Here is a 27253-nt window from a genome sequence, read left to right on the forward strand (position 1 = left end):
ATAAATTTTCATTCCTCTTGTATGACAGTATTCACATTTTTGTCAGTCTTTGATGACTCTCTGGTTTGTTATGAAAACCAGTAAAACAATAGCCATTTACATTTAGTGAGAATCTACTATGTAACAAACATTATAGGTCCTTTTATCACCATAGTATAAAGTATTAAAATATCACTTCCAAGTCCTTCATATTCACAGAGAACATATCCCAAAGCAAGAATTGAAGCAGGGAAGTACTCTCCAAGACTAGTGACTGTCATCAAGATTTGAGTTGCCATAAAAACTTCTGAAGGCCGCTTCAGGGTACCACACCCACAATTGCCTATTAATTTTGCTTCATTAATCCCTTCACTTCAATCAACCATTTTCTCAACCTATGTCTGTCAGAATGAAGTTTACCGTGTTTCCCCGAAAAAAAGACCTCGACAGATAATCAGCTCTAATGCGTCTTTCAGAGCAAAAATTAATATAAGACTGGGTCTTATATAAGACCGAGTATTATATTATATAAGACCAGGTCTCATATTACATATATTATTTATATTACATTACATTACATTATGTTATGTTATATAAGACCCGGTCTCATATAAGACAGGGTATTGTATTAGATTATACTATATAAGACCGGGATTATATTATACTGGGTCTTATATTATATAAGACTAGGTATTATATTATATATTATATTACATTAGACTGGATATTATATTATATTGTATTATACTATATTATATATTAGTCCCAGTCTTATAGTAAAATAAAACTGGGTCTTATATTAATTTTTGCTCCAAAAGACATATTTTCGGGGAAACACGGTAGTATAATCTATAGTGCTTAACCCCTGTACACCTGGACAGTAGAGAGAACCTGAAACTTTAAATTTCAGCTAATATTCGACTGAACTGGAGGCATGGCCTGATGTTCATGACAATTTCACACAACGGAAGGCCTATCATTCTGTCATTCCTATTCTCCCAGTTATCCAGTCTTCCCTTGGATTTCAAGGTGATCACAGTCAAAACATCAAAGGCCACATTTCAGGGTGTTCTTCATCTCCTGGGCTAATCTAAGCACATGCTGTAATGGACTATTTTCATGAGTTGTCTTCTATCTCTCCTCCACCACTCTTGTGATACAGTGAGAAAAACAACAACGGTATTCCTCTTTGGAAAACTGCCAGATCCAGGTTCAAATAATTAGAGAAATGTATAAAGAACAGAGAAAAACGAGTAATAAATATACAAGATAGCAAGGGAGTTATAACAACTCAACAAAAAATTTAGCTGAATGTCCCAATAGTCAAGGCAGGCACACATAATGAGATTTTATTATTCTTAATATTTGGTATACATGCTTAAAAAGTTCAAATAAATAAAAGTTCCTCAGCCAAATAGATTATCCTGCTTCAGCTGTAGGATACTTCTACTGCAGGATGCAAGTGTTCCCCAAAAGTAAAACTGGAAGAATAACTGCATATTTTAAACAAAAAAGGCTAATGGTAGAAAGACAGAAAACTTAACAGATGTTTACAAAGAGATTTACAATTGCACACATTATGTACCTCTAACTGAAAAGAGTAATCCTCAAATAGAGCAAGGCAAGAGAAATCTTTTCAGAATTTAAGCCCTATTTGATATCATCTCTGCACAGGTGTGCAATATACAACCACTCCACTGCAGTATAAAAATGGTTGAGAATCACTGCCCTAAGGATTCAATTAACAATTATTAAGCAACTGCTCTAGGCCTTGTTGAACAAAAGAATAATGGAACAGAACCCATCCTTAGGGAACAAAAGGTCGATCCTGTCAATAGACATAGTATATCCAACTAATTATAACCTAAGGGAGACTGTGATATATATAATCATAATCTGTGTAAGTCTGTCATAACTAACAAATTACTTTCCTTGTGAAAATATTAAATAAACATATCAATGAATAGGTGATTACCTTTTTCCCCATTTGTGTTTTCGGCTACTAACGTATCCATTTGTATGTCTAATGAAATCACACTGTTTTATACTTTGCTTTTTCTTAGCTCAAGAACTTGCACCAATATTAATTAGGTTTTTAGGATAATTTATAGAATTTCTCATATCAAGGATTTCAAAATTTTGTCTAATACTGTATCTTATTTCACTGAACTCTGCTTTTATGAAAAGTAATTTAATGACTTGATTCCACTTTCCTTTATTCAGTGTTTATCATTCCTAATTGTATTTCCAATTTCTCCCCTCAAAATCAATCAAATAGTGTACAATCAGACGTAAAGCCTCTAGAAACACTTGTCAGGGACTACATCATCAAGCCTGGTAACAAATATCCAAAATTATAACCATTTACAACATAAAAGAAGTTGTGGCAGAAGGTTGATAGGAACTGAGCTGTTCTTATATAAATATCTATTGAAAGGCTATTTTTCTAAACACATAGTTTCAATCACTTTAATTGGGCTTCAGGCAATATATCAATTTCAATCAGTTACATAAGACACAACTAACCTTTTGTTCTGCTTGCAGTTGGTCACATCTTTCTTTTTCATGGTTAAGTTCTCTTTCCATTCTTTCAACTTGTTCCCGAAGTTGTGTTGTTTCTTTTTCCAGAACAGCAATTAACTTTAACAATTCTTCTTTCTCTTTCATGGTTTTCTCAATTTTCAACTGTAAAACAAAAACTCTAATTATTTTTTTACAATCCTGAAATGTTACAAGTTCAGTTTCCCACTTCAAAGAAAATAGTAAAGAAATTCACAGAAAAACTTTTACATACTTATCCATTTCATATTGAGCCTCTTTTAGCGTTCAGTAAGGAAAATTCACGAATCACAAATTTAAACCTTCTTTTGGTTGGGCAAAGAAGAAGAAAGAAGAAAGTGCGAAGTACAAAATTCCCAGACAAAAAAAAGCTAAAGTTCATCACCACCCAACATTATAAGAAATGTTAAAGGGACTTCTTTAAGAAGAAGGGGGAAAAAAGATCAAAAATATGAATAAAATGGCAATAGCTATATAACTATCAATAATTATTTATGTAAATGAATTAAATGCTCCAATCAAAAGATACAGGGTGGCTGAATGGAGAAGGAAACAAGATCCATAAGTACGCTGCCTACAAGAGACCCACTTAAGATGGGGAAGACACACACAGACTGAAAGTAAAGGGATAGAAAAAGGCAAATGGAATGGGGGGGGAAAAGGTGGAGTAGCAATACTTATCAAACAAAACAGACTTTAAAACAAAGACTACAACAGGAGACAAAGAAGGACTTTTCATATACAGTAGACTACGGATATGGAAGCAACCTAAGCGTCCATCAACAGATTGGATAAAGATGTGGTACATATAGGTATACAATGGAATATTACTCGGTCATAAAAAAAAGAATGAGATCTTGCCATTTGAGACAATATGGATGGACCTAGAGGTATCATGCTAAATGAAATAAGTCAGGCAGAGAAAGACAAATACCATATGATTTCACATATAGGTGGAATCTAAAAAACAAAATAAATGCACGATCAAAACAGAAACAAACTTATCAATACAGAGAACAAACTGATGGTTGCCAGATGGGAAGAAAGGTTAGGGGGCTGGGTGAAAAAGTTGAAGAGATTAAGAAGTACGAATTGGCAGTTACAAAATAGTCACGGGGGATGTAAAGTACAGCATAGGGAATATAGTCAATAATATTGTAGTAACTATGTATGGTGCCAGGTGGATACTAGATTTATCGATGGGATCACTTTGTAAGTTATATGTCTAACCACGATGCTGTACACCTGAAATTAATAATTAGTGTCAACTGTACATAATTGAAAAATGAATATTAAAAAGGGGGGAAAAAGGAAGTACATAATTTATTAATTTTATTATGAAGTTGCCTGCTAATCACTCTTCAAATCAGTACCAAAAATTAAAACATAAAGTTCCGTGTGACTTAATTCTGAGTTTTTCTTATCTTGAGTAATCATCAAAAAAACATGTACCTCTTCTTGAATGCAAATCTATGGGAAATGGTTGAATCTATTAAGAACTTCCTTATGTGTTATATAAGGCCTTCATCTATGTCTAGGTTCTTTAAATAAGGTATTAAAGAATAAATTTCTATTTATTTGGTCTCAATTTGGCTGAAATAAAACAAAGTTTGTAAGTAAATGCAAATTTTAGGACAAAAATGCAGATTGTAACAACATATTAATACAATTGATTCTTATGAGAATACTAATTAATGAATAGTTACTCACTACAGGAAAAATCTAAACTCCAATACAGTGTTACCTCGGTTTATGAACATAATCTGTTCCAGAAGACTGGTCGAGTTCTGAAATGTTCGAAAACAGCCAACAGCTAGGCCTCAGGATCTTGCACTCAGGAGAAGCTGCATGACATGTTCGCCTTCTGAGGCGTGTTCGAAAACCGAAGCATTTACTTCCAGTTTTACGGTGTTTGTAAACGGAAATGTTCGTCAACAGAGACGTTCGAAAACCGAGGTACTATTGTATTCTAAAAAATTACTAAATTAAGGGACCTAAAATAGTAAATAGTTAACATTTCTCTTACAGCAAGAAATCGTTGATGTACACTCAGGCAAGACTTCACAAAGAAGACACCTACATTTAGCTAAAATGTTTCCCTGAGTATACGAAGTCAGTTTTCCAGGATCATGGAATTAAACTAAATTCTAATACAGCTTTTCTGAAAGCTGGAGGGCTAAAAATTTTTAGAATGACCTCCCACCTCATTTATCACACCAAATGAAAATGACAGGAGTACATAACCTCAAAAGAAAAAAGTTTATTCATTCACTGAATTTCCTTTGTACCTTACTTAATTTTTTAAAAATGATTTTTGGCTCTAAACTTTCTGGCAGCCTAAAAATAAAGATACATCTTGACATAATGCAAAAAACAAAAATTATAGAAGAACCATTTTTTCCCAATGATTCACTTAACTGGCACATACTTTCTGATGAGTTTACTGAATCTTAAGCAGAAATTTTTAAAAGGAATTCAAATTAGATAAAAATTTATACAAGTCTAATTTCTGCCCCCAATTTTATATTTTAAAATCTTTCAAGCACACAAGTTAAAATTTTACAATGAACACCCATATACTTATTACCTAAATTCATTAATTTTTTGTTCATTTTATCTCCCTTTTTTATACAGTACTTACATTTATTTATGCAATTTGGGGAGGGTAGGCTAAAGCAATTTGAGACAAAATTGCAGACATTTCACCCCTAAGTACTCAGGGCAAGCATCTCCTAATAAGGAGTTTCCTATTCAACCACTACCATTATAAGAGCTAAAATGAATAATTTTGTAACATCCAATGGACGGTCCATAAATATCCCGTCCCCAAAATACCAATATTTTAAAAAATCTAGGATCCAGTCAAGATTCACACTAAAGGATTATGCCTCATTCATCACTTTTAATGTCAACAGTAATCCAGATAATGTCTCACACTTATACTAATTTTCTGCAGTTTTAGATTAAAGCATTCAAGATTTTGATGAACGTGGAAATTTAAAACACTTTGCAAAAACTAGTCAGAATATAAAAGTATTTTATCTCAAAAATATTTCCCTAAGAGACTGCAATTTAAATTTTCTTTATAAAGCACCTTTTATGAGTAGGAAGAAGTGAAATAAATTGTGAGATATCCCAATTTACTTACAAAAGGAGCACAAGAAGAGATGTAGATGCTGAAACACCCGTTTTTCTGTGGAGGCCCTGATACCAGGGTGGTCTAACAAGCATTCAAACAGCTGCGCTATAAACTCACTGCATTCTTAAGAGCTGGGCTTTGTGTCAGCATCTCTGACTAATATTCAAATACCAGGCTAAAAACCTTGATCATCGGGCCGTTGTCACCACAAAATGTTTTAGTCACCCCATAAAAGTTACATTTCTTTATTTAAGATAAGAGAAGAATTTCTGTAAGGGGAAAGGGAAGATATGGAAGAATTCAAAGTAAAAAATGATTGGTTCCTTCCAGTCTTCTTAGTTCGACTGTCTTATTATTTTATCTATAACCTCTTTTTTTTCTCTAGTCTCAGTTTTTGAAAGCAAATAAAATCAAGGGCATAAAATATTTATATATAAAAACCATCCATCTGACTATAAAGAAAAAGCAATGGCCTCCCATAGACTAACTATGAACATAAATTAACTAAAAATGTATGCTGAACCAATTAAAGAAGCTGTTTTGCATAGAAACTCAAATGTAACAATTAGTTTCTTAGGTTTAGGGTAAAGATATTGAGAAATATCTTAAAATAAGAATGATCTATTTTCTTCTTCAATAACTACTAAAAATTAAGACATAAGGCATTATTAGACCATCTACACAGTAAATTTCTATTGGAGCCAAAGCAATGACTCTAAAATATTCTATTAAAATAACAGTAAGAAGCTTTTCACCTTTCCTTTTTAAATTATCATTAATATAAGCTTATTCATTTGATCAGACGAACAAGGAAAAGAAATCATTCAAACTAAACTTAGAGACTGGGATGCTTTCCTGATTCACTACCACACTTGGGATAGACCACGCGTGGTCCAGTGAAATCAAGTTCACATCCAGATACAGTTAGATTTACTGCTTTACACCACTTTCCCTCCGGCTTCACCCCCCAAATCTATTCTACAATCAATGGATTAGGCCACCAAAGAAGAAAGGTTAGGGTGAGGATTACTATGAAAGCTTTAGGTCTAAATTCCCTCAATAGTTATTTACTACACATCTACTATGCACCAAATACTGACAGGCCCCAGGGACAGTACCTGCCACAGTGAAATCAGTAACACAATTGTGAGAGAAAAATTTTAAAGTATGTCAAGAACAACATGCTAAGTTTACTGTTAAAAAGCATTTGATTTTTAGGTTATACTCATGCACCACCTGAAAATGCCAACCAACACATGTTCCTACATGTTCAGTTCTTAAAATTATCTATGAATCACTAGCTCACGGTTGGTGCCCACCTCAAGGAGCCCAGCTTTTGTGGTCACCACCAACATGTCAGAATTTCCTTCATCTTCCATAGTAAGCAGCTCTTCAACGGGAGAAGCAGCTCGAAACTGGAAAGGTGTACTTGCTCCACGAATTTCACCCTTATGGGTAACATAACAGAACTGATAAAATTCTCCATCATCATTTGGAAGGTAATATCCTAAAGAAACAAACAAACAAAAAAAAAATCCTTAAACTTCCTATTATAAAATTAACATTATTTCTACTTAACAATCCTTGCCATCTCCTCTCATTCCTAATCCTGTTCTACGCATTTAGAATGTCTTTCCTGTCTTTCACAAATTATCAAAACTAGACTCTCCTTTCTTTCCTTAACATACCCAAATTTTTCTTATCTTAGGTCTAAGCTTATACTCCCAGAATACCGTTTCCCAAATATTTACTAGAGCAAAACTGACTCATCTGGGAGAGTCAAGTATATAGTTTTCAATGAGAACGAGGCTGGAGGAAGGGAAAAACCAGCATAAAAATCTAGGACTGGGGGTGAAATGTCATTTAAAGGAATTTTCCCTCAAATTTGACATTCATTACATGTCAAAAGGAGATATTAACAAAAGGAAAACGCTACACGTATGAATTGTTTAAAGGCAGAAAAGAGGATGAGGTCCACTGGTGCTATCAAACAAAAATAAGCTTTGGAACTTTTGGAACACAGATTTATTCTGGAATTCCACCTCTACTACTATTACTTAAGCTCCCTGAGCCCCAGTTACTCATCTGTAAAATATACATGAAGCCATCTATCTCAGATTTCCAAAGTATCTACAGATAATGTATTCATATCATCTAGCCCACGATCTGACAAATAATTTATGTTCAATATTTGTTCCTCCTTTCTTCAACTCAATTGTTACTCTCTCTTTTAAATGTTTCTGAATTATCCTAGCTGGATTATCCTTTCCAAAGCTCCCATGGTATTTTTTCACACTTAAAAAAAAAGGCTCCACCATATACCTTGTATTGTTCATTAGATGCATACTTTATACCCTATATGAAGACCTCAAGAGATTCTGAGGGCAGATATATTATATATAAATTCTGGAATCCCCCAGAATGACTTGTAAAAAGGAAGCATTCAACAATTATGAAATGAACAAAGATGACGATATTCACCTTAGCTTGGGCTATTAATATCTACCCAGAAGTATATCATCACTATGCCTATTATTCTTTCACATCTTAAAATTTTCAACCTATTATGATACCTACTTCACTTGATTTCATTCTCTAAAAAACAGCTGGCCTTTCTCCTTAGAAGGAGGAGGGAGGGGTGAAGAAAATACAAGATAAGCCTAGAACATCTTCTGGTGTTTGAAAGAAAGTAAGTCCTTAAAAAAGAATTGTGGGGGGGTGGGGGGTGCAGGGAGAGGGAGTGGCCGGATGACTGAGTTAGAGCACGAGCTCTCAACAAGGTTGCCCGGTTCAATTCCCGCATGGGATGGTGGGCTGCGCCCCCTGCAACTAAGACTGAAAACAGCAACTGGACTTGGAGGTGAGCTACGCCCTCCACAACTAGACTGAAGGACAATGAATGACTTGGAGCTGATGGGCCCTGGAGAAACACACTGTTCCCCAATATTCCCCAATAAATTTTTTTTAAAAAAGGAGTAATGAAAAAAAAAAAGAATTGGGGGAAGAGGGGAAGTCAAAAAACACAGGAACCCACCTAATGGAGTTCCACCTATATGGCCAAAGAAAGCTAGAATAACTTGAGCAACAAAAATATGACAGTAGTAGGCCTAATTCCACAGAAGAAAATATCCACGAGTTCATGGAGACTTTTTTCCTAACATAATTCCAACTACTGAACACACAAAGAATGAGAATAAATACAAAAGCATCATTAGGCAAACACAACAGTAACTGTTTTAGGCAAGATCCATGATGGATACTAAAACTAGTGGGTAAAATTTTGAGAAACAAGATATTTCCTTAGTCTCAAAGTAGCTCCCCCATATTACTTATTAATTACAGAGGGGAAAATACTAACTCTACAGTTGAGAAACCCAGCATACACCACCTTTACCAAGTGATCAAGATTAGTATCACCAGTAATAAGAGATATGGACATCAGGTCCTCCCTGACATAATTCACTGAAAAGGGTACAGCATGACTTCTATGGTATTCTTCCTGAAAATGTGTACCTCGAGCTAATCATGAGAAAGCATCAGACAAACCCAAAATGAGAAACAGTACCAAAAAAACAAAACCCTGGAATGCTAAGGTCATGAAAGACAAGGACAGAATGAGGAACTGTCACAGAAGAGGAGACTAACAATATGACAACGAATGTAATGTGGAATTTTGGATGGAATCCAGGAACAGAAAAAAAGAACACCGCTAGGAACACTAGGGAAATTTGAATAAGGTTTGTACTTTAGTCAACAGTATTCTATCAATGTTAATCCTGGTTTTTAAAATAAATGTACTGTGGTTACACAAGATGTTAACGTTAAAGGAAGCTGAGTGAAGAGTATAGGGAAATTCTGGATACTATTTTTGCAGCTTTACATCTAAAATTATTTTAAAGTTTTTTAAAAATATAGAGGTACCTCTGGCAATATGTTTTTTTAAATTTTTAAAAACCTTACCCTCCTAATATCTACTACTAAATGTATTAACCCATGGCTCAGTAACTTTGCAAATGGCTACTAGACTTATTTAAAAAGTTTACATAGAAAACAAAAATATAGTCTGACTAATCAGTTTTGGTATCATGACATTAGAAATTCTACAAACTAGATACTCAAGGTATGATTTTTTTTTTAATTGCACAAAACTAATACTAAAAAATATGGTCCAAATATCATTTGAGATACAAGACGTAGTTATTCAGAGTTGCAATATAAAGCTATCTAGAAAAAGTTCACCAGATTAATAACATTGAAAATAAAATAGGAAAAAGTAAACAACAAACTCGGAGTCAAATTTTATAGCCTGTGACATTAGCAATCCAATTATAATAAACAAATAAGGGTCTCTTTAAAACAATTACATTTATGTATTTTTGTTAACTGTTTTGAGTTTTGCATCTCATGACTCATCCACAAAAATGAGCAAACTAATTTGGACTGTGCTTAAAAATCCCTTCTAGCTCTAATATTCTATGGCTACATTTCTCATGAGTCTTTCTGACTTCTTTATATAACAAGTTCTAGGCAGGCAGAAGCTTTTATTTCTCAATTTCAAAGTAAACATCAACATGATGAGTTTTCAAAAACTTGTAAAACTTACTGCACTTATGCTTAGCTCCCATGATAATGCTTTTAAAGTATCAACAGAAATAAACTGGATGCTCTTCTACTTTTTTCCACTGCTTTTAAACTTTTTGCTAAGTCACTAACAAATTCATTAGTCACTATAACAAATTCAGTAAGTTAACTTATTGTATAAGACTAGTCACATTAAAAATGCCTGGAAATAAGCTCACAACTTTTAAGAACAAATTATCATAATACCAAAATCAGTTCTAATATACACACTTGAATTTGATTACCGTTATAAAAGGCTATGAATTAAAAGATAAACCACACATGTAATTTGTAACATTTCTTAATCCATAAAACATTCGAGAACCTAAATCTTTGCCTATATTACAGTAAAAATTTTATCCTCTGAATATTTGTTTCTTGACACAGTACATAAGAAAATGTCTTTATATACGCAAGCTCCATGTTGTCACATTGCCAACTGATGTTCACACCAAACATACAGTGCAAACCTCAGAATAAAAAGTTTATTTTAAAAATGTAAACCACCAAAATCCAAAACACTGACAACCCAAAACACTGGCAAAGATGTAAAACAAGAACTCTCATTCGTTCCTGGTAGGAATGCAAATGGTACAGCCACTTCGGAAAATAATGTGGTGGTTTCTTACAAAACTAAACATACTCTGACCATATATATATATGATCCAGCAATCTCATTCCTTGATATTTACCCAATAATTGAAAACTTACATCCACACAAAAACTTGTACATGAATGCTTATAGCAGCTTTATTTACAACTGCCAATACATGGAAGCAATCAAGATGTCCTTTAATAGATGAATGGATGAACAAACTGTTACATCCATGCAATGGAATATTACTGGTTTCCTTTGCAGTTCTATGCATTTTATATGTATTGAAATATTATAGAGACAGAGTCCATAGTTTCACCAGACCAAAAAAAAAAATCCATTGCATAAACAAGACTAAGAATTCACTTTAATATAACCCAAGTCACTACAATTATAATACAAAATCACTTTACAGCCAATTCTGTGATAAGATTTCTAATAAGAGTATTTTTTTTAAATATGTATATCGTGCCAAGAATGAATTTTACATTACTCACTCATATCATTTTACAGGCAACTTTCCTTATAAAATATAACGACTCTAAATACTGTTAATCATCTTTGTGATTTTCATATAGAAAATATTTTTCTCACCTCTAATTTGTTATATTATTCTAGTATCAGTAATAGCATTACTGATATATATAATAGCAAAAGAAACGAACTCTCTTCAATGATAGTTAAGATAAGCACAGAAACTTTGCAATGTCTATATAAAATATCATGTGGCCTACACTAGACATTTAGTCTTATGACTTTTGCTAAACAAAGATACTAATTAATTCAACTGTGGTATGCTGGATATGCCGAGGTAGACAATTACAATGGGACACAACATTTTCAGTGGCAATAAAATATCGAATTTCATCCAGTTCTGCCATTTTCAATTCATACCTTGAAATGCTAATACACAATTGACTGTTGATCCTTCTACATAATGTTCAGGCATAGGGGACCATAAAAATGTATAATAATCACGAGCAGTACTCCATCCAACCTAAAGAAAAATAACAAAAACGTGGAGATTATTAGTAAGTAGGTTAATGTTAGAGTGATATCTTATAGCATATTGTCTTTTACAGTATCCTAAAGTTATGACGTGCATTAATGTTTTTCAAATCATAGCATTTTAATAAGCATGTCAAATTTTATGATTAAGCTATAATCTACTGCTATAAAAATCTATATAAACAGTTTCTATTATATGTAGTAAAATGCAATTTGAGATCCAATTTCTCAAAACCTTAGTATCAAATGTAAAACGTATGTTTTGCTTAAAACTTATTCACTAAACATGCTTTTAAAACTTACTTCATGCTTCAAATTTAAGTGTGTTTTTTAAATTAGATTTCCCCCTCCCACTTAAATCCACTAACTTCACTAATAATCTCTCATCTTTAGCAAATCTTGCCTGCAGCCAATTGGTAAATTTTGTAAAAAGGCCTTTATTAACAAGATGTTTATATATACAAACAGACCACCTATGCCCCAACTAGCTCTAAAACATTTTTCGACTTACATGTATACATTACATGCCTCAGTCTATATTTTCCAGATGAACTGCATTGTGTTAAATACTGATTAGAGATGCTTAAAACAGGTACTAGATATTCACTTGCCAGTAATATTACAAGAAATTATGAATAATCCAGTTAATTATACATATTTTCTATAATTGTAATTGACCTAGAATTAGAGATTCCAGAATACTGAAGTTAGAAGAATCTTAGCAATCATTAGCCTCTAAAGGAGTGTTTTCAAACTGCAGGTCACAACCCAGTAATATCAATTTAGTGATTCATGACATTTATTTTTTAATTATATAGAATTAGAGGATACCAGAGCGCATAAAGGCTAAGTAGTGCTCCATGAAAAATTTGTATCAGGTATATTTGCATGTAACTATGCAGGGTCAAATTATAGAATTCATTTCTTTCTGTGTCATGGTCAAAACCATTTGAACACTGTAGTATTCACTCATCTCTTTACAGATGAGGAATCCGTGATGTAAGTGATTTACTTCACCTAAGGCTGTTTTTTTCTCTCAGAATTGTTAGAAGGATTAAATTAGACGATGAACAGAAAAGCAACACCTCGAGTGCCCGAGCCGTGCTGAGCACTCCGTAAGCGGTTAAGTTCCGTGAGCACAGTATACTGTAGTGATGAAGAGCACGTGGGGATTAGGAAGTGCAGTCAGACAGCAAGGAAGAGCGCTTCCTAGCTATATGACTTCAGACAAGTTACGTGTGTTCCCTCCTCTTTAAAATGTAGATAACGGTAACAATCTCAAAGGGCTGTGTGTGTGTTAAATAATCCCTGTAAAACACTTAGCACAGTGCCTAGCACAGCAATGTTCATTAAATGTTACCATTCATTAATACCCAAAGACACACAGACTTTTAGGGACAGTGATCTCGACTCTACAATGTTCTGTCCCTCATTTCATATCCCCCAATGCTTCGACCATCTCCTGAAAAAGAGCCCATTTCAAGGTTTTCCCCTACAGACCTGGTACGAATCGTACCTCGCATTCTCTGTCCCTGTCCATACACTGATCTGGAAAACAATACTCTCTACAGTCACATCTTGTTTGAAAAAAATCTCCCTATATGAACGGGTCTGCCCTGGACCAGATGACAAAAGACGAGTGTGCCATTTATTTGTGATAGCTGACATCACAATTATAAATTTCTGATTCAAGTGACACTGGGAATGGCAGCAACGTTTAGTATTTGTTTTGGAGTAAATATCCTCATCTTACAAATTAAGAAACTAGGAAAAGGTCAGTAAATGGCAGAGTCAAGATCTGAACCTAAAGTTTAAGCTCTAAACCACGAAGACACTGCTCACTTCTTATCCTGGCAAGATATAAAATACTCTTATACCTTCTGAAATTCCACCTCCTTCCTTCCAACAGTCTATGACTATATAATTCTTAAAAGATATACAGATGACAGAAACAGTCAGGTAAAGAGGAAAGTTGTTTCTGTCTTTCATGAGAACAGAAACAAAATGGGAGAAATGAGATCTCTTACCATATTAAAAAAATATGTGTAACAGATATGTTGAGTGGTTTAGTCCTTGCTATGTTTTCTCTAACTGAATCACAATAGCTCAAGCTATTGGTTTGACTATAATGGTAATTTATACATACTTTACTTTCTTTTATTGCATAAGTCTGGACAACTCTTCTCAAGAGAGTAGTCAGCCATGCTATGAGATGTCACATGTATCCATCCCGTGCTGAACTCACAGAGGAGTTGGGGCAGGATGCAACCTAATCTGAGTATAAAATTCAGGAATGTAGAACTATGCTTCCAACTCCTTTTGAGGAAGGAAAACTGAACATAGTTCTTCGGTAACTCTGGGAGGGCCATGTCAGGCATATATTAAGAAATAAATGTAATAGTTTCTCAATCTGGAAAGATACAGAGTACAGGCTCCTTTAGTATGAGTATGTCTTCTATCCAAACTCTAACATGTAAGTATAGAATGAACCACAGCAAAATAAAAACAACCGAAGATGGACATCTGGAAATTATGTAGGAGCACCTGGTAAAAATAACAAACCTAATTAGAAGACTCAATAAACCACAAAGTGTCCAAGTCACAGGTTGTTTCTCTTTGTTTTATTTTCCTAGTCACCTGGCTAGAACTTAGATTTCTAGACTGCAAAGGAATTAGCGTTCTTGAAATGCAAGGGAATTTACCTTTTAGTCCATTAAAGAAAAGAAAGCGTAAATAAAATTATTATTTAGAATTAATAACAACTATTTAAAACACTGAAAAATGGCAGGGAGAATATGACAACACTTAGAACAAAGGAACAGTCAGTTAAAGTTACCTATGACTCAAAAGATATTGCTTCTAGGAGCTATACTTGAATCCAGTTGTAAGAGGTTGTTTCTACAGAGGGTGCCAAAAAATGTATATACATTTTAAGAAAGGTAAAAACTGTATTAAAATTATAATAATATATACCGATAACAAAAGATGAATACAAGTCATGTGTATATATATTTTTTGGCACCCCCAGTATATTAAGGAAGGAACCAAAGCAATGGATAAAAGTCTGGCATCGTTCTTCTGTTACTAACGCAATAGCGAATTAAGAGCAAAAAAGGAAATTAAGCAAGGGTGACATGGAAAGAAAAAAACCCTTTAAACAGGATTAACATTTTACAAAAACATGTTGGATAAAAAGTACTCATCATAAGGAAACTTCTGAGAGGGAGTATAAAGATCAGTAGGATATCAAGGTTACCTAGTAAAAAATGTATTAATAAATTCTAGAGAAAGACAGAACCATTAGGGTGAAGAGAGCGCACATACAGGACTTGTAAAAAAGAGACAGAGGTCCAGGGTCACTGATTTTGGGGTACGGGTAAAGGGAGACAGACGCAAAATGTGGAGTAGGAAAGACACTGAAAATAAATTTTCTAGTTATGAATAAATATGAAACCTACAAAGTAGTATAAAATGAGCCTATGATCTTTTAAAATCTAGAAAAATATACTCATACATCACACTTAACTACAGATATTTCTGGGGAAGGTGGGAGGTACAATGGGTAGAGGCATTCACTTTCTTTTGTACGTACTATAGCTTTCAAAAATCGTATCAGAAGAGTAAAGGTCCTTCCTTTTGAAAAGAAAAAACAAAACAGCAAAATGCCTAGATATAGACAGGGAGAATGCAATGCTGATTCCAAGATAGAAATATCATAAACAGTATAAATGCTCCACCATGAGATAAAATGTTAGAGCTAATTATATTAATAAGTGGTTATAACCAGAAGTGAAAAATTCAGGATATAAAAAAAGGGCATGCGATACTATTCCAACTACTTTCAAAATGTGTGCATTAGAAAAAAGACTGGAAGTCTTCTTCCTTTAATTAAAAAAAAGATTGGAAGGAAAAACTCAAAACATTAACAGTGTTAGCCACTATTATACATGGGACTGGCGGTCACCTTAACTTTATCTTTTATATCTTCTGCTTTCTTCTAAGTTTTCTAAAATGTAATTACTTTTACAATAGAAGAATATTTTTTTTATTTCAGAAAATGAGACAGGGCTGGAAGACCAAGGCAGAGAAATAGAAGAAGCAGAAGGAAGAGAAATGTGAAAAGAAGAAACAAGGAAGAGAGTAACAAAAACTTGAGAAACAAGATATTCGAACATAAAAATCATGCTCAGGTTCACTTTCCACACCAGGAAGTTAGTTTTTCTTTCTTTGTTTTTTAATCTGGTAGACAGTACGATGCAGTGAGAACATAATCATTTTAAACTCCCAATTCCCTCAACTAGAGTGGTTTTCCCTTTAAATTTTTAAAAAAACATCTTATGGATCTTTAATTTTCTACAAATTATTTTAGTTATAATGTAATTTAATTTATGCTAAGCATAAATATAAATGTAAATAAATTCCTCATGATTATAAACTTATACAACTGAGACCAAATCAAATTCATAAACACGAACAACAAAACTCAAATACAGTGTGACATATAATATTTTTACTGCAACAAATGTTGGGGTTAATAATAAAAATATGGCATTAGGGGGCCGGCCCGGTGGCTCAGGCGGTTGGAGCTCTGTGCTCCTAATGCCAAAGGCTGCCGGTTCGATTCCCACATGGGCCAGTGGGCTCTCAACCACAAGGTTGCCAGTTCGACTCCTCAACTCCCGCAAGGGATGGTGGGCTGTGTCCCCTGCAACTAGCAACGGCAACTGGACCTGGAGCTGATCTGCGCCCTCCACAACTAAGACTGAAAGGACAACAACTTGAAGCTGAATGGCACCCTCCACAACTAAGATTAAAGGGACAACTTGACTTGGAAAAAGTCCTGGAAGTACACACTGTTCCCCAATAAAGTCCTGTTCCCCTTCCCCAATAAAATATTTTTAAAAATATATATATGACATTAGGTATAGCTCTAAATCTTTTCCCGTATTTTTACTTCAATTTTGTCAATCCTTAAAGTGCACACTGAACTTATTAGGAACTGTGTTGCTAATTTTGGATAACCAGATCTTTCACTTAACCAAACTGCCAGAGCATAACTCTTTAATGCCAGTTTACATAAGGTTCAAATCTCAGCTCCAAAGTTTGATAACCTTGAGTAAGTCCCTTCTCTCTGGACCTCAGTTCCCTCAATCTGTAAAATGGGGACTATAATGTTCTGATAAAAGACCTTTGTAAAGTATAAAGTAATAAACATGTTACATGTTTATTTTAGTTTTAATTAAAACTAGTCAATACTGTAGGTGGGAGTAAAAACTATAAACAAATTAAATCTCCAACCCATTCTCTATCCCTTATCTGACTTCACTCATTTCCCTACCTAACTTGGACTTCGTGGTGAGTTAATCATATCAGTAACGTCCCCAAAACCACCCTAACATCCTTTGTCGCTGACATCCCTTCCTCCAATTCTGTCTGAACAATACCTACTTTGGAATTCTACACTCACAATTCTGGGTGCTGAACCTTCTCTAGAGAAAGTCATAAAACTGCAGCTCAGCGATCTCCTGATTAACCTACTCCAATTCCCTATGACATTCTCCCACAGTAGCAAGACCTTACTCGAGCCCTCCCCAACTCTTGGTACACGACCTTGTTTCTCCTTACTGAATACACTCAAGCCATGAATAAGTTCCAGTCCCAAACCATTCAACTAACTGCTGACAAACTCTATGGATTCTATTTATGGATTATTACCTACAACTGACTGACTCCCTTCTCTACTTAAGGCTTTTGTTATCTCACCTAGAAAACCAGGATATTCTAAACATTCTCTCTGCCTCCCTTCTCTAATTGCAGTTTCTTACTCAGCACTGCAAGATTAAAATTCACCTCTAAACTCTATTACTATTTTCTGCTTAAAAATATTTATTCCTCAGCCAAACATTAAAACAATCCACAACATGATCCAAACCAACCTTTCCCACTCATCTTCTGAAACTGGTATCCCAGGCAAATCAAATTCCTTAACTCTTTCTCAAGCATACCACACACTTTCATTCCTCCCCACTTACAGTTTCTCTCTGCCTGCTTCTCAATATCATATCAAAATTTTTTCTGGAGGGCAACTTGAAGTACACATGAAGTGTTTAAAAAAAGTGCAATGCCAAAAACATGACAATTTCACTCCAGGAACTTACACAGTGAAATAAGTGCACAAATCATCAAAATAAAGATACAAAAACCTTTATTAAGCATTGTGTAATGGTAAACATTTAGAAATGTTTCCAATGAATTCCACAATGCATCAACAGACGTGTGTATACTTTACTATACACAATGTATATGTATAATTACTTAATTATACGTAGCTATATGCCAATATGTTAACAATGGTTATTGCTAGGTTATAGTATTAAAGTGATTAATTTTCTTCCTTGAATTTGCCTGCATATTCTGAAATTTTTACTGCATGCTTGAACTTCCTATTGAGTTTTCAAGTATTATCCAGGCAAAAGATGGAAAGAGTATTCTACACAATTTTATTCATTTATTTATGTATTTACTTACTGCTTAGAAAAAAGTGCAGCTCTTGGAGTGCACAAGTTATGAGATAATAGCTTAGCATTACCAAAGCAAAAAAAATAAGCAGGCAATAATAAAAAATGAATCTATAGATCAAATCATACAAAGGGGCCCTATATGGCATACTAACTTACTTGCTCTTGGCATTATTCTATAGATGAAAAACCAATTAAGAGCTTCAAAGAGGAAGATACATTCAGATTTTCATTTTATGTTACAGTATATACAGAGCAGTTTGAAGAACAGTGTGAACAATGACGCAGGGAAAACAGGCGACCTATAGCAATAGTCTGCAAAGAGACCAGGAGGGCATGAACTAGGGCCAATATTAAAGATGCAAAACTACAGAGACAGAAAATTGGACAGAGTTGGTATTTGGCTGAATTTAAAGCAAAAATCACAAGCTTTTGGCTGAGGTAATTAGGCCATTAACTAAAAATGAAAAAAAAAATAGAACAAACAAGTAGTCTGAAGGCAAAAGGCAGATTCACCTTCTTGAAACAATTTATCACACATCAGCCCACATACCTGCATTTGCAAAGACTTCCCACTGCCAGTAAGGAAAACGCCTACAAACTGCGTAGCCTAATAATGAAGGACCTCCACAGACAGAGGGAAGTTAATTCCAATCTTTTTCCCTCCAGTTCCCTGAAAGCAGCTTACGTTCTGCACGACTCATTCTCATGAACATTCTCACCTCTGTGCCTTTGTTTATACCATATTCCTGCCAGGAATCCCTCCTTCAATCTCACTCCCCTGCTTTAGTCTTCCTCTCTGACCCAACTCTTGCAGAACACACCAATTCTCAGTCAGTAGCTTTAACTTCATACTCAGACCTCACATATTATCAAAACCAACACTGATTTCACAAAATGCTTACAATGAATGTTATCTCCATTTTGGAATTTAGGCCTAAAAAAACAAAAAATAAACAGTGAATAATTCATCTATCCAACATCACAGAATGAGGGCTTCAAAAAGGAACTGAAACATCATTAAATGCCAAGACTTTGTTTCATCCAGTATAGTTTTCAGCCCTCCTCACTCTATGACGCTGAACTTTCACTTCTGAATACTCTCAATGTGCCTCACTCTAACAGCTACTCCTATTTCTTTATACTTTGCTGTTTAACTTATACAACCCAGATTATCCAAATTTCAAGACCATTAAAATCGTATCAAAAAAAAATCATATCTAAAACAAACTAATTCTGAGAGAGAATCTAGAGTAACCCAGGAGAACAATAAGTTTTACTATTTGGACATTTGTGGCATTATGACTGCCAAAATAATTATTTTGACTTTCTTCTCTTAGGTTTTGGTTCTCCACTACATTCTGAAGAATTAAAATTACCAGAAAACCTCCAGCACAGTGAAGCACTAGTGTAATATGATCATCTCAATGTAATTTTCAAGCAAATATTACAGAAAATTATTGGCAAAATATAAGAACTGGGACTCCTGCCACCAAAGAATTTACTATTTAGTCATATAAAACAGAATACTCTTATAAAAGTGTAAGACAATATGAGCAATATTTAAATAATGCAGGATAACAGAAGAAATAACATGGCTGTAGAGATGTACAAAATTAAAAAGATAGTAAAAGACACAGTAACCCACAAGAAAAGATCATTTTTCAGGTAAAGAATGGAGAAAAATGGAAAAAGAGAAAAAAAAGATTCTGAAAACATTTTCACAAGACCTGAAATGAATGAAGTTAATCTTTCGAGCACAGAGGTGAAAGCCTGAAGTTCCCAACATTTCCTGTATACTATCTGAACTGTTAAATACTTCATGTTTATAAAATGTTGACATTTACAAATGTAAATGTTTTACATTTGACATTTACAAAAATGACCCTTAATGTACAGTGAAGATTAGTATAAACTTCTGATCAACCTGCTTAAAAGAAAACAATGGAAGAAATATGCATTAAGTTTTTCTTACCTTGAATATACCAACCCAATCTTTGGCATGTGGATGGATATATGGAGTTAAGGTGTAATGACACTCCAGGTGTACATTAGGAAGATAACTCTTAGCCACATTTTGAAAGATGACATGTGCAAAGTTGGAAGTCTGTGGGACTTCTTGAAAGGATGTCATTGTGAATCTGAAACAAGTAAATCATACAAGTTGAATGATCCCAATTAAGAAAAACTTACAGAATCTTCAGAAAATATGCATCACTGAATGCAAATTACATGACTATTTACATGCCATAATTTTTAAGAAGACATATACTTTGAATATTGGAACGCCTCCTTAAAATGTGATTAAATATAAAAACACACACACACTGGGAGATAACTAATTTCCAACATGGCTCAGAAAGTTACATGGGTGCTAAAAAACTTTTCAAAACAAACTATCAACTCTCCTGAAAAGCCTAGCGCTTTGCTTCTTTTGCAACCAAGAGCTTCAATGTTGGACCCTGCAACTTCATTATTTTCGTCCCTAATCTGACCCATCCCATCCCTCTCCTCTAGGTTCTAGGATCCTATAACAGATGCTAATCTGTCTGTGCCTGCATTCCTGACCCATGTTCATGATAGTATTAGAATCATTGGGGAAGGAAGAAGGTTTTTAAAAAAAAAAAAAAGACTTTCTGGAAGCGCGCTTTACTGAAATAATATATTGGGGTATCCCACAAAGAGGCTGTCCATCGTGAACCTGGGAGCCACTGTGGTGGAATACCAGGTTGGCTGACTGTTAGGCTCTCCCCAGCTGAGATCTGCCAGAATTCGGAGGTAGAGTGTGCATTCAGCAGCAACCCTCCCCTACCTCTGCTCTATTACCAGCAAACCTATTTCACAGGGAAACTTAACTGTCAATACTCTCCAGCTGGTAACCCAAAGACTTCAAGACAATGAAAAGGTAGCACTTATAAACACTGGGAACTCTGCCTAAAATAACTGAAGAGTTCTACTCTGTTTCTTTGACTTATCTGACCTAACTTGGGCTCAGGGGAATGTCATGATGCTAATGAAGACACTAATGATAATCTCTATTCAGTCAGTGGCTTCATAAAGAAGGAAAAAACACACCCAGATTCTTGTTTGGAAAAAACTGTTCACAACTGATTATGAGATATCAATAAGAGAACCTATAGCTAAATCAACTGAACCAATGTCTAATAGATACAACTATCTAAACTGAAGCAAACGAATCAGTAATATTTTTCTATGAAGAGAGAGAATATTTAAACTTCTCTAAGGAAAATACTCAGGAGAAAATAAGGCTAGCTAGAATGAGTTTCCCACTTTTCAACTAGAAGGGGTTGAAGAATGAAATTTTTTTTAAACTTAAAGTTTCCTAAACTAATTATTTGTTATAAAACAAGGCAGTGGAGTTTAAACTTTCGTTTAATCTCAATTACAACAGTAATTTAAAAATCCATTATTCAACCTTACACTTTTACTTCATTTTAAAGTTTTTAAGGTATAAAACAATATGAAGGTATACATGTATTTATATGTGCATATATATATATATATAAAGGCATCAAAAAGGACCAAAAAAGTACAGACCATACGTTAAGTCCACTCATGAGGGATATGTCTGAAAATGACAACTAAACTGATAGAATTTTTACTAGTATATATTAATGTATTATTTTCATTGCTTTAAATAAACATATTAACATGAAATTTCATTTTAAACTCTCCCCCCAAAATTCAAGTTTTAATAGAAAACCCTAATGTCAGACTTTAAATATATTCATGATGCCTATAAATCTGGAGAGTAAAATGATTTGTGATCATCCTATTAATAACTTTCATTAATCCCTAACACTCCAATCTTTTTAAAAATTTCAGTGTGATTACAACTATAGAAATTTTACAAGTTATTCCATTCTTGTTATTACTTTATTTTTATATAAATTCCAATGTATCTTCTAGTCGTAAAAAAGTTAACGTGGATAAATGTAAAATGAATGTAATTACAACTGGAATCAACCCACTTTAAACAATAAAATGAAATTTCTAATTCCCATACCGTTCCTGTTTCACTCTTCCCACAGATAAAGGAGTGAAAATATGGGCAAGCTTATAAAAATGCTGAAATTCAGTGAGAATGCCAATGTATCAAGGTGATTCACAGGTAGATTAATATACTACTCATGCTCACACATACACACACACACACACACACACACACACACACACACCACACCCAAGTAATGTGCAAAGTCACTGCATCACCTTGTGGTTATGCTTGGGAAGTGTAGCCTCACCAACATCCTGTGAAAAAGAACAAACTGTGTTGGAGAGATTAGCCCCTACACACAAAGGGAAGTGGAAGTAGCTTTACCATACAAATGTTTCTTTCCATTCTCTAAAGTACATCTCCAGAAACATGGGTACATTAAGATGTAAGCCGAGGCTAAATAAAAATTTTCCGGTCAAGAATTAAAAGGACCAGACACATTAGGCTGGGAAACAAAGCCCGAAATGCATATACATGCTGCCTGCAGTGCCCTCTTCCATGTTTCCTAATATATTCCCTGAAGTTCTAACATGTCTCGAGTTGCTTTATACATGTTAGGTTGTGTAAACCTTATACTATAAAGTCTTTGATCTAAAATCCAATTTTGTTATTTGGGGATTCATCGATATTTAAAGATAAATAGTATGCAGTGGGCACTCAGTTAACTAGCTAAAAAAATCTGGATGGGAAAAAGGCATTTCAATATTATCTTTACTTTTTTAAAACTTTTTCAAGCCCAAAACAGATCTGGCTTTTGTGATAGTATTTTTTCAGTAGCTCCTGATATTTTTACCTGAATAGCCCAAAAATGTAAGCCTTAGTCAACTAAAGTAAAAAAACAGACCATACTAAAAACTTCTATGCATTAAACATACAAAATCAAATTAAGCTTTTTAATTTAAATAAATGTTTTATATAATTTGCCAGTTCTAACAATTAGAATTCAAGAAGTAATTTTGTTCTGTGTGATAATATAATTGTGGTGATTGTGTTTTTTCCAAAGTCCTTATCAATCAACATGCTAAACTAATTATGAGTGAAATATCCTGATTATCTAGTTAAAAACTCGAGGAAAAAAATAAATGTTAGAGGGGATAATAAAACAAGTGGCAAAAACAGTGGTTCCTTTTACTGTTTGTTCTCCTCTTGTGTATGTTTGAAAATTTCCATAATAAAAGTTAGTAAAACCAGAGCAAATGAAGATTAGTAATAAAAACACATTACAAGTAATGGTTGACAAACTTATCAGAAGTTTTTTAAATCTTCAAAAATATATGAACTTTTATAATTATCTCCAAACCAGTCCTATAGGACACACAAATATCTGAAGGGAAAACTATTCTGACGTTCTAGTTTCCAATCACTCATACTTTAACTCAAACAAAGACTATCAGCTGGTTTATAGACCAGAAAAATGCTATTAGCAATCTTTCTGCTAGGCAGAAGCAAAGCCACCTAACTGTTATTTGCACTCTTACAGAAATCTATCTCCAGAACTCTTTACAGTTGAGTAGCACTACACTCTGCCCAAGTGTCACTAATACCACTTTTTACTTTTTAGATTGTTTTAAAAGTTGGTTCCTAAAAAGCTATGATCTTGGCCCATAGGAGGGTTTGCAAGGAATAAAATAAATTTTAAGAAGCCAGAACTGCATACGGCCAAAATGTTACTTAGAAGTATCCAAATTCCAAAAAAATACAATCCAATAAACTTCACATAAGATAATTCCCCCATAAAAGTATAGAAAAGCTTCCTGAGGATCTTTCAAAAATATTTAGCACCATTTAAAAGGCTGAAACTTAGAATTCCAAAATACCTGCTATTTTGTTAAGGAAAGAGGTATTTACTAGTTAATTCTACAACAAATGGCTGCAGCATGATTGTAAACAGAGGTGTGCAATTTAAGAATGTGATAACTAGAAAACAAAAACTACAATACGATGTTTTCTGAAGCTGAAAGAAGTCATGTCTAACGTGAGCAAGTAATCCTAAGACAAATCAAGTCTATCCTCGCCGAGAACAGAAGGAAAGCCAGGCTTCGGCCCTTCTATACTAGCACTTTGAGGGCAATTAGCCCACTTTTAGAGTAACAGCTTAGTCAAATAATCTTTAAGTAATTTTGTAATTGAGCCCCAAAATGATCATTAGTTATTGTTCGTGCACGGTGTGTAGACATTTTGCAATTAGCGGAATGCAGAGAGTTGAAATATTAAGACTTATTTTTCCATCTATATCCCTGACATAATGGTAATTAATAACAACTACTAGTGAAACCTAAAACCTAATGGAGAAAGTCAAACGCCAGTGTTTTCAAAAAAAACTATTACCAATAAATTAACGTTTATCAATACATATATACACACATACATACATACATACATACACACACACACACACTCTTTAACCAAGATCCTCTGAAGCGAGGAACGCCACGTCGGGACTTGTCCACACACGGCGGACCTGCAGGGTGTCGGGTTGGGGGGAGGGAAGAGTTGTGAAATCCAGAAAAGTTGCCTAAGCAAAGAAGTGACTCGCCGGGTAAGATCTGTTAAGATCCCTGGGAACTCGGCGTAGCAGTCGTGCATAAACAGACCAAGAAAAGCGGAAAGTCAGTCCGCGTCCCAGGTGAGATAGGAGACCAGGCCAGAACAGCTAACTCCGCCCGCGGCCCGCCAACATGTAGGTGGCGCAGCGAGTCTCCGCCTCCTTCTCCACGGGCGACTCAAACCAAAACACTTGGGTTTCACTCCGCATACGCAAGCCCGAGCGTCCTTTTTGGGCTCGACCTAGATGTCTACCCAAGCTTACGACGCCGGCAGCCCCCTCTACCCTCGAGACACTCACCCCAGAGTTGAGCCTCGGGCGAGACCGTTTCTTCTTTGGAGGGTCCCCCGCGTCACTCGCCCCCCGCCAAAGAGCCCACGTCCCACACGCCTCCCCCAAATCGCGAAGGCCTACCCCGGGGCCTCCCCGCCGTGTGGAGCGGCCACCCGTGGCTTTTTCCAACTCCACTGCGAACCGAAGTTGCCCACATCCCCGTCACAATCACGGTCCGGGAGGAAAGGCTTGTCCTCCGCAGCGAAAGCGTCGTCATTCGGCTGCATCGTCACCACGGAGACCGTTCCCGAGACCGGCAAGGCCCCTGGACTCTAGGGGCTGGGGGGCGTCTCACGAGCTCCGAAAGAGCTCCAGCCGCGGTCCGCCCGGCACACGGCACTGGGCCGGGGAAAGCACTTACCCAGTGAGGAGCTCCCGGTCAGAGGGGGAGCCTTAGAGAGGTTTCCGAGCCTAAGCCGCCATCAGCAGCCGAACCTTTTCCGCCACCGGTGCCTCCCTCCAGCGACCGGCTATACGGCCCGCCCCCTTAGGCCCAAAAGCCGGCACACGTCACTTCCGCCCACGGGGCCGCCCCTTCCGCAGGCACTGAAACACCGCCTCCCGGCTAAGGCCGCCGCCCCCCCTTCTGTGGCCCCCGGCCACCAGGTTTACCCTAACGGGTCCGAGCCGGCTTTTTCCCTCGACCCAGCCAGCTGGGTCTTTCTTCGGCCTTGTCGTTTTCGCTCAGAGACCTGGTTGCACAGGGTCAGTTTGGATTTGCATTTTTGACTTTTTAATTATTAAGTAACTTTCCAGTTAAGTGGAAAGGGTAGCCGAGAGGTACATGGACTATTAGCATGTCATTGCGTGGATCTTAAGCGAATCTTTTCATGTTACCGAGAACCGTAGAATTGAAGGAGCGACCACACGGCCAGGGCTGCAAACCCTACGCCCGAGGCTCTCTCCCCAAGTCCTGGTCCTGTCCTGTTCTTGTTTACAAGGTTTTGTTCGCTGTAAAATCTGGGTAACCTAGGAGTTTGTCAGTTCTAATGCGCTATGATCCTATTTCCTCTTGCTCCAGCATTGGCCTCTTTCTGCCCTTATTTCTATGAGTTGTTAACTGCTTTTGTTATCTGTGTTATTTTGTGTGAATTTTGTCCTGTTTTCTCTGTTCAATTATAATTTCTAAAATTACTTTTGACTATTATATCTTACTTCCTGTATTAAGCATTCAGTTTCAATCCCAACTCCACAGAAGCAAGAGTGTTCTGTTCTAGTCATATTCCTGGGTTGCCATAAAACCCTGCTAAAATTTGCAGTATCACCAGTGAAGAAAGGATACTTAGATCCCATTAAACGGTAAGCACTGTGTAAATACAGAACTACAAAATCCTCTTTCATATAATTTCAACTTCACTTATACACAATTAAGATTACAATACTTTCAATAACACAGATCCTCAATACATGCTGACTGATTTATTTCCTATATATTGAAATCTTTGAACTTGGTCCTGTTCTGTATATCCTACTTGATTATAGAATTTCAGAAGAATCTGAAATTTAGGTCATTTAGTCCCAACTTCCTTATGTTACAGATGAAGAAAACTGTGATAGCATCAATAATTGGTGTTACTGGTAGCAACCTCCTAGTAGTGGAAATATCTGTCATTTAAATATAAATATAGCAGTGTACTTTATAAACACAATTTTAAGAGATGTCACTATTTTTTAATCACATTACTTATTTACATGTAATAAATTTCTAATTACAATTTTCAGTTAATGAAATCAGAAAAACTATGCTTGATAAAAACGTGATAATGGGAAAACATTTTTTACGCAAGTATTTTTATTTTGTTATTTTTAATAATTTCTTGAATTTTTAGACCTTCTTTTCCCTCATGAAGTTACTTATTTAGGAACTTGAACTTGAACTTGCTTTAATCCTATGAATCATAATCCCTTGAATTTTTAATGTTTCTCCTAGCAACATAAA

General features: G+C 35.3%; 1 protein-coding gene across 2 annotated transcripts in view; it reads right to left on the reverse strand.

Moving 5' to 3' along the window:
* Positions 1–25802, reverse strand: part of TAX1BP1 (Tax1 binding protein 1) — a 69365-nt gene extending 43563 nt beyond the window's left edge. The window contains exons 1-5 of one of the 2 annotated variants that reach the window (XM_033088419.1): positions 25676–25802; positions 20394–20559; positions 11787–11889; positions 6997–7184; positions 2506–2664 (exon numbers count right to left, since the gene is read on the reverse strand). In XM_033088419.1, the coding sequence (XP_032944310.1) occupies positions 2506–2664; positions 6997–7184; positions 11787–11889; positions 20394–20552 (609 nt within the window). In that variant the 5' untranslated portion in view covers positions 20553–20559; positions 25676–25802. Of the gene's footprint in view, positions 1–2505; positions 2665–6996; positions 7185–11786; positions 11890–20393; positions 20560–25675 lie in introns of those variants that run through there. The other variant, XM_033088418.1, reaches the window with a different exon arrangement.
* Between the last annotated feature and the right edge of the window lie 1451 nt (positions 25803–27253).

The sequence above is a fragment of the Rhinolophus ferrumequinum genome, chromosome 20 (genome assembly GCF_004115265.2).
Source record: "Rhinolophus ferrumequinum isolate MPI-CBG mRhiFer1 chromosome 20, mRhiFer1_v1.p, whole genome shotgun sequence".
NCBI lineage: Eukaryota > Metazoa > Chordata > Mammalia > Chiroptera > Rhinolophidae > Rhinolophus > Rhinolophus ferrumequinum.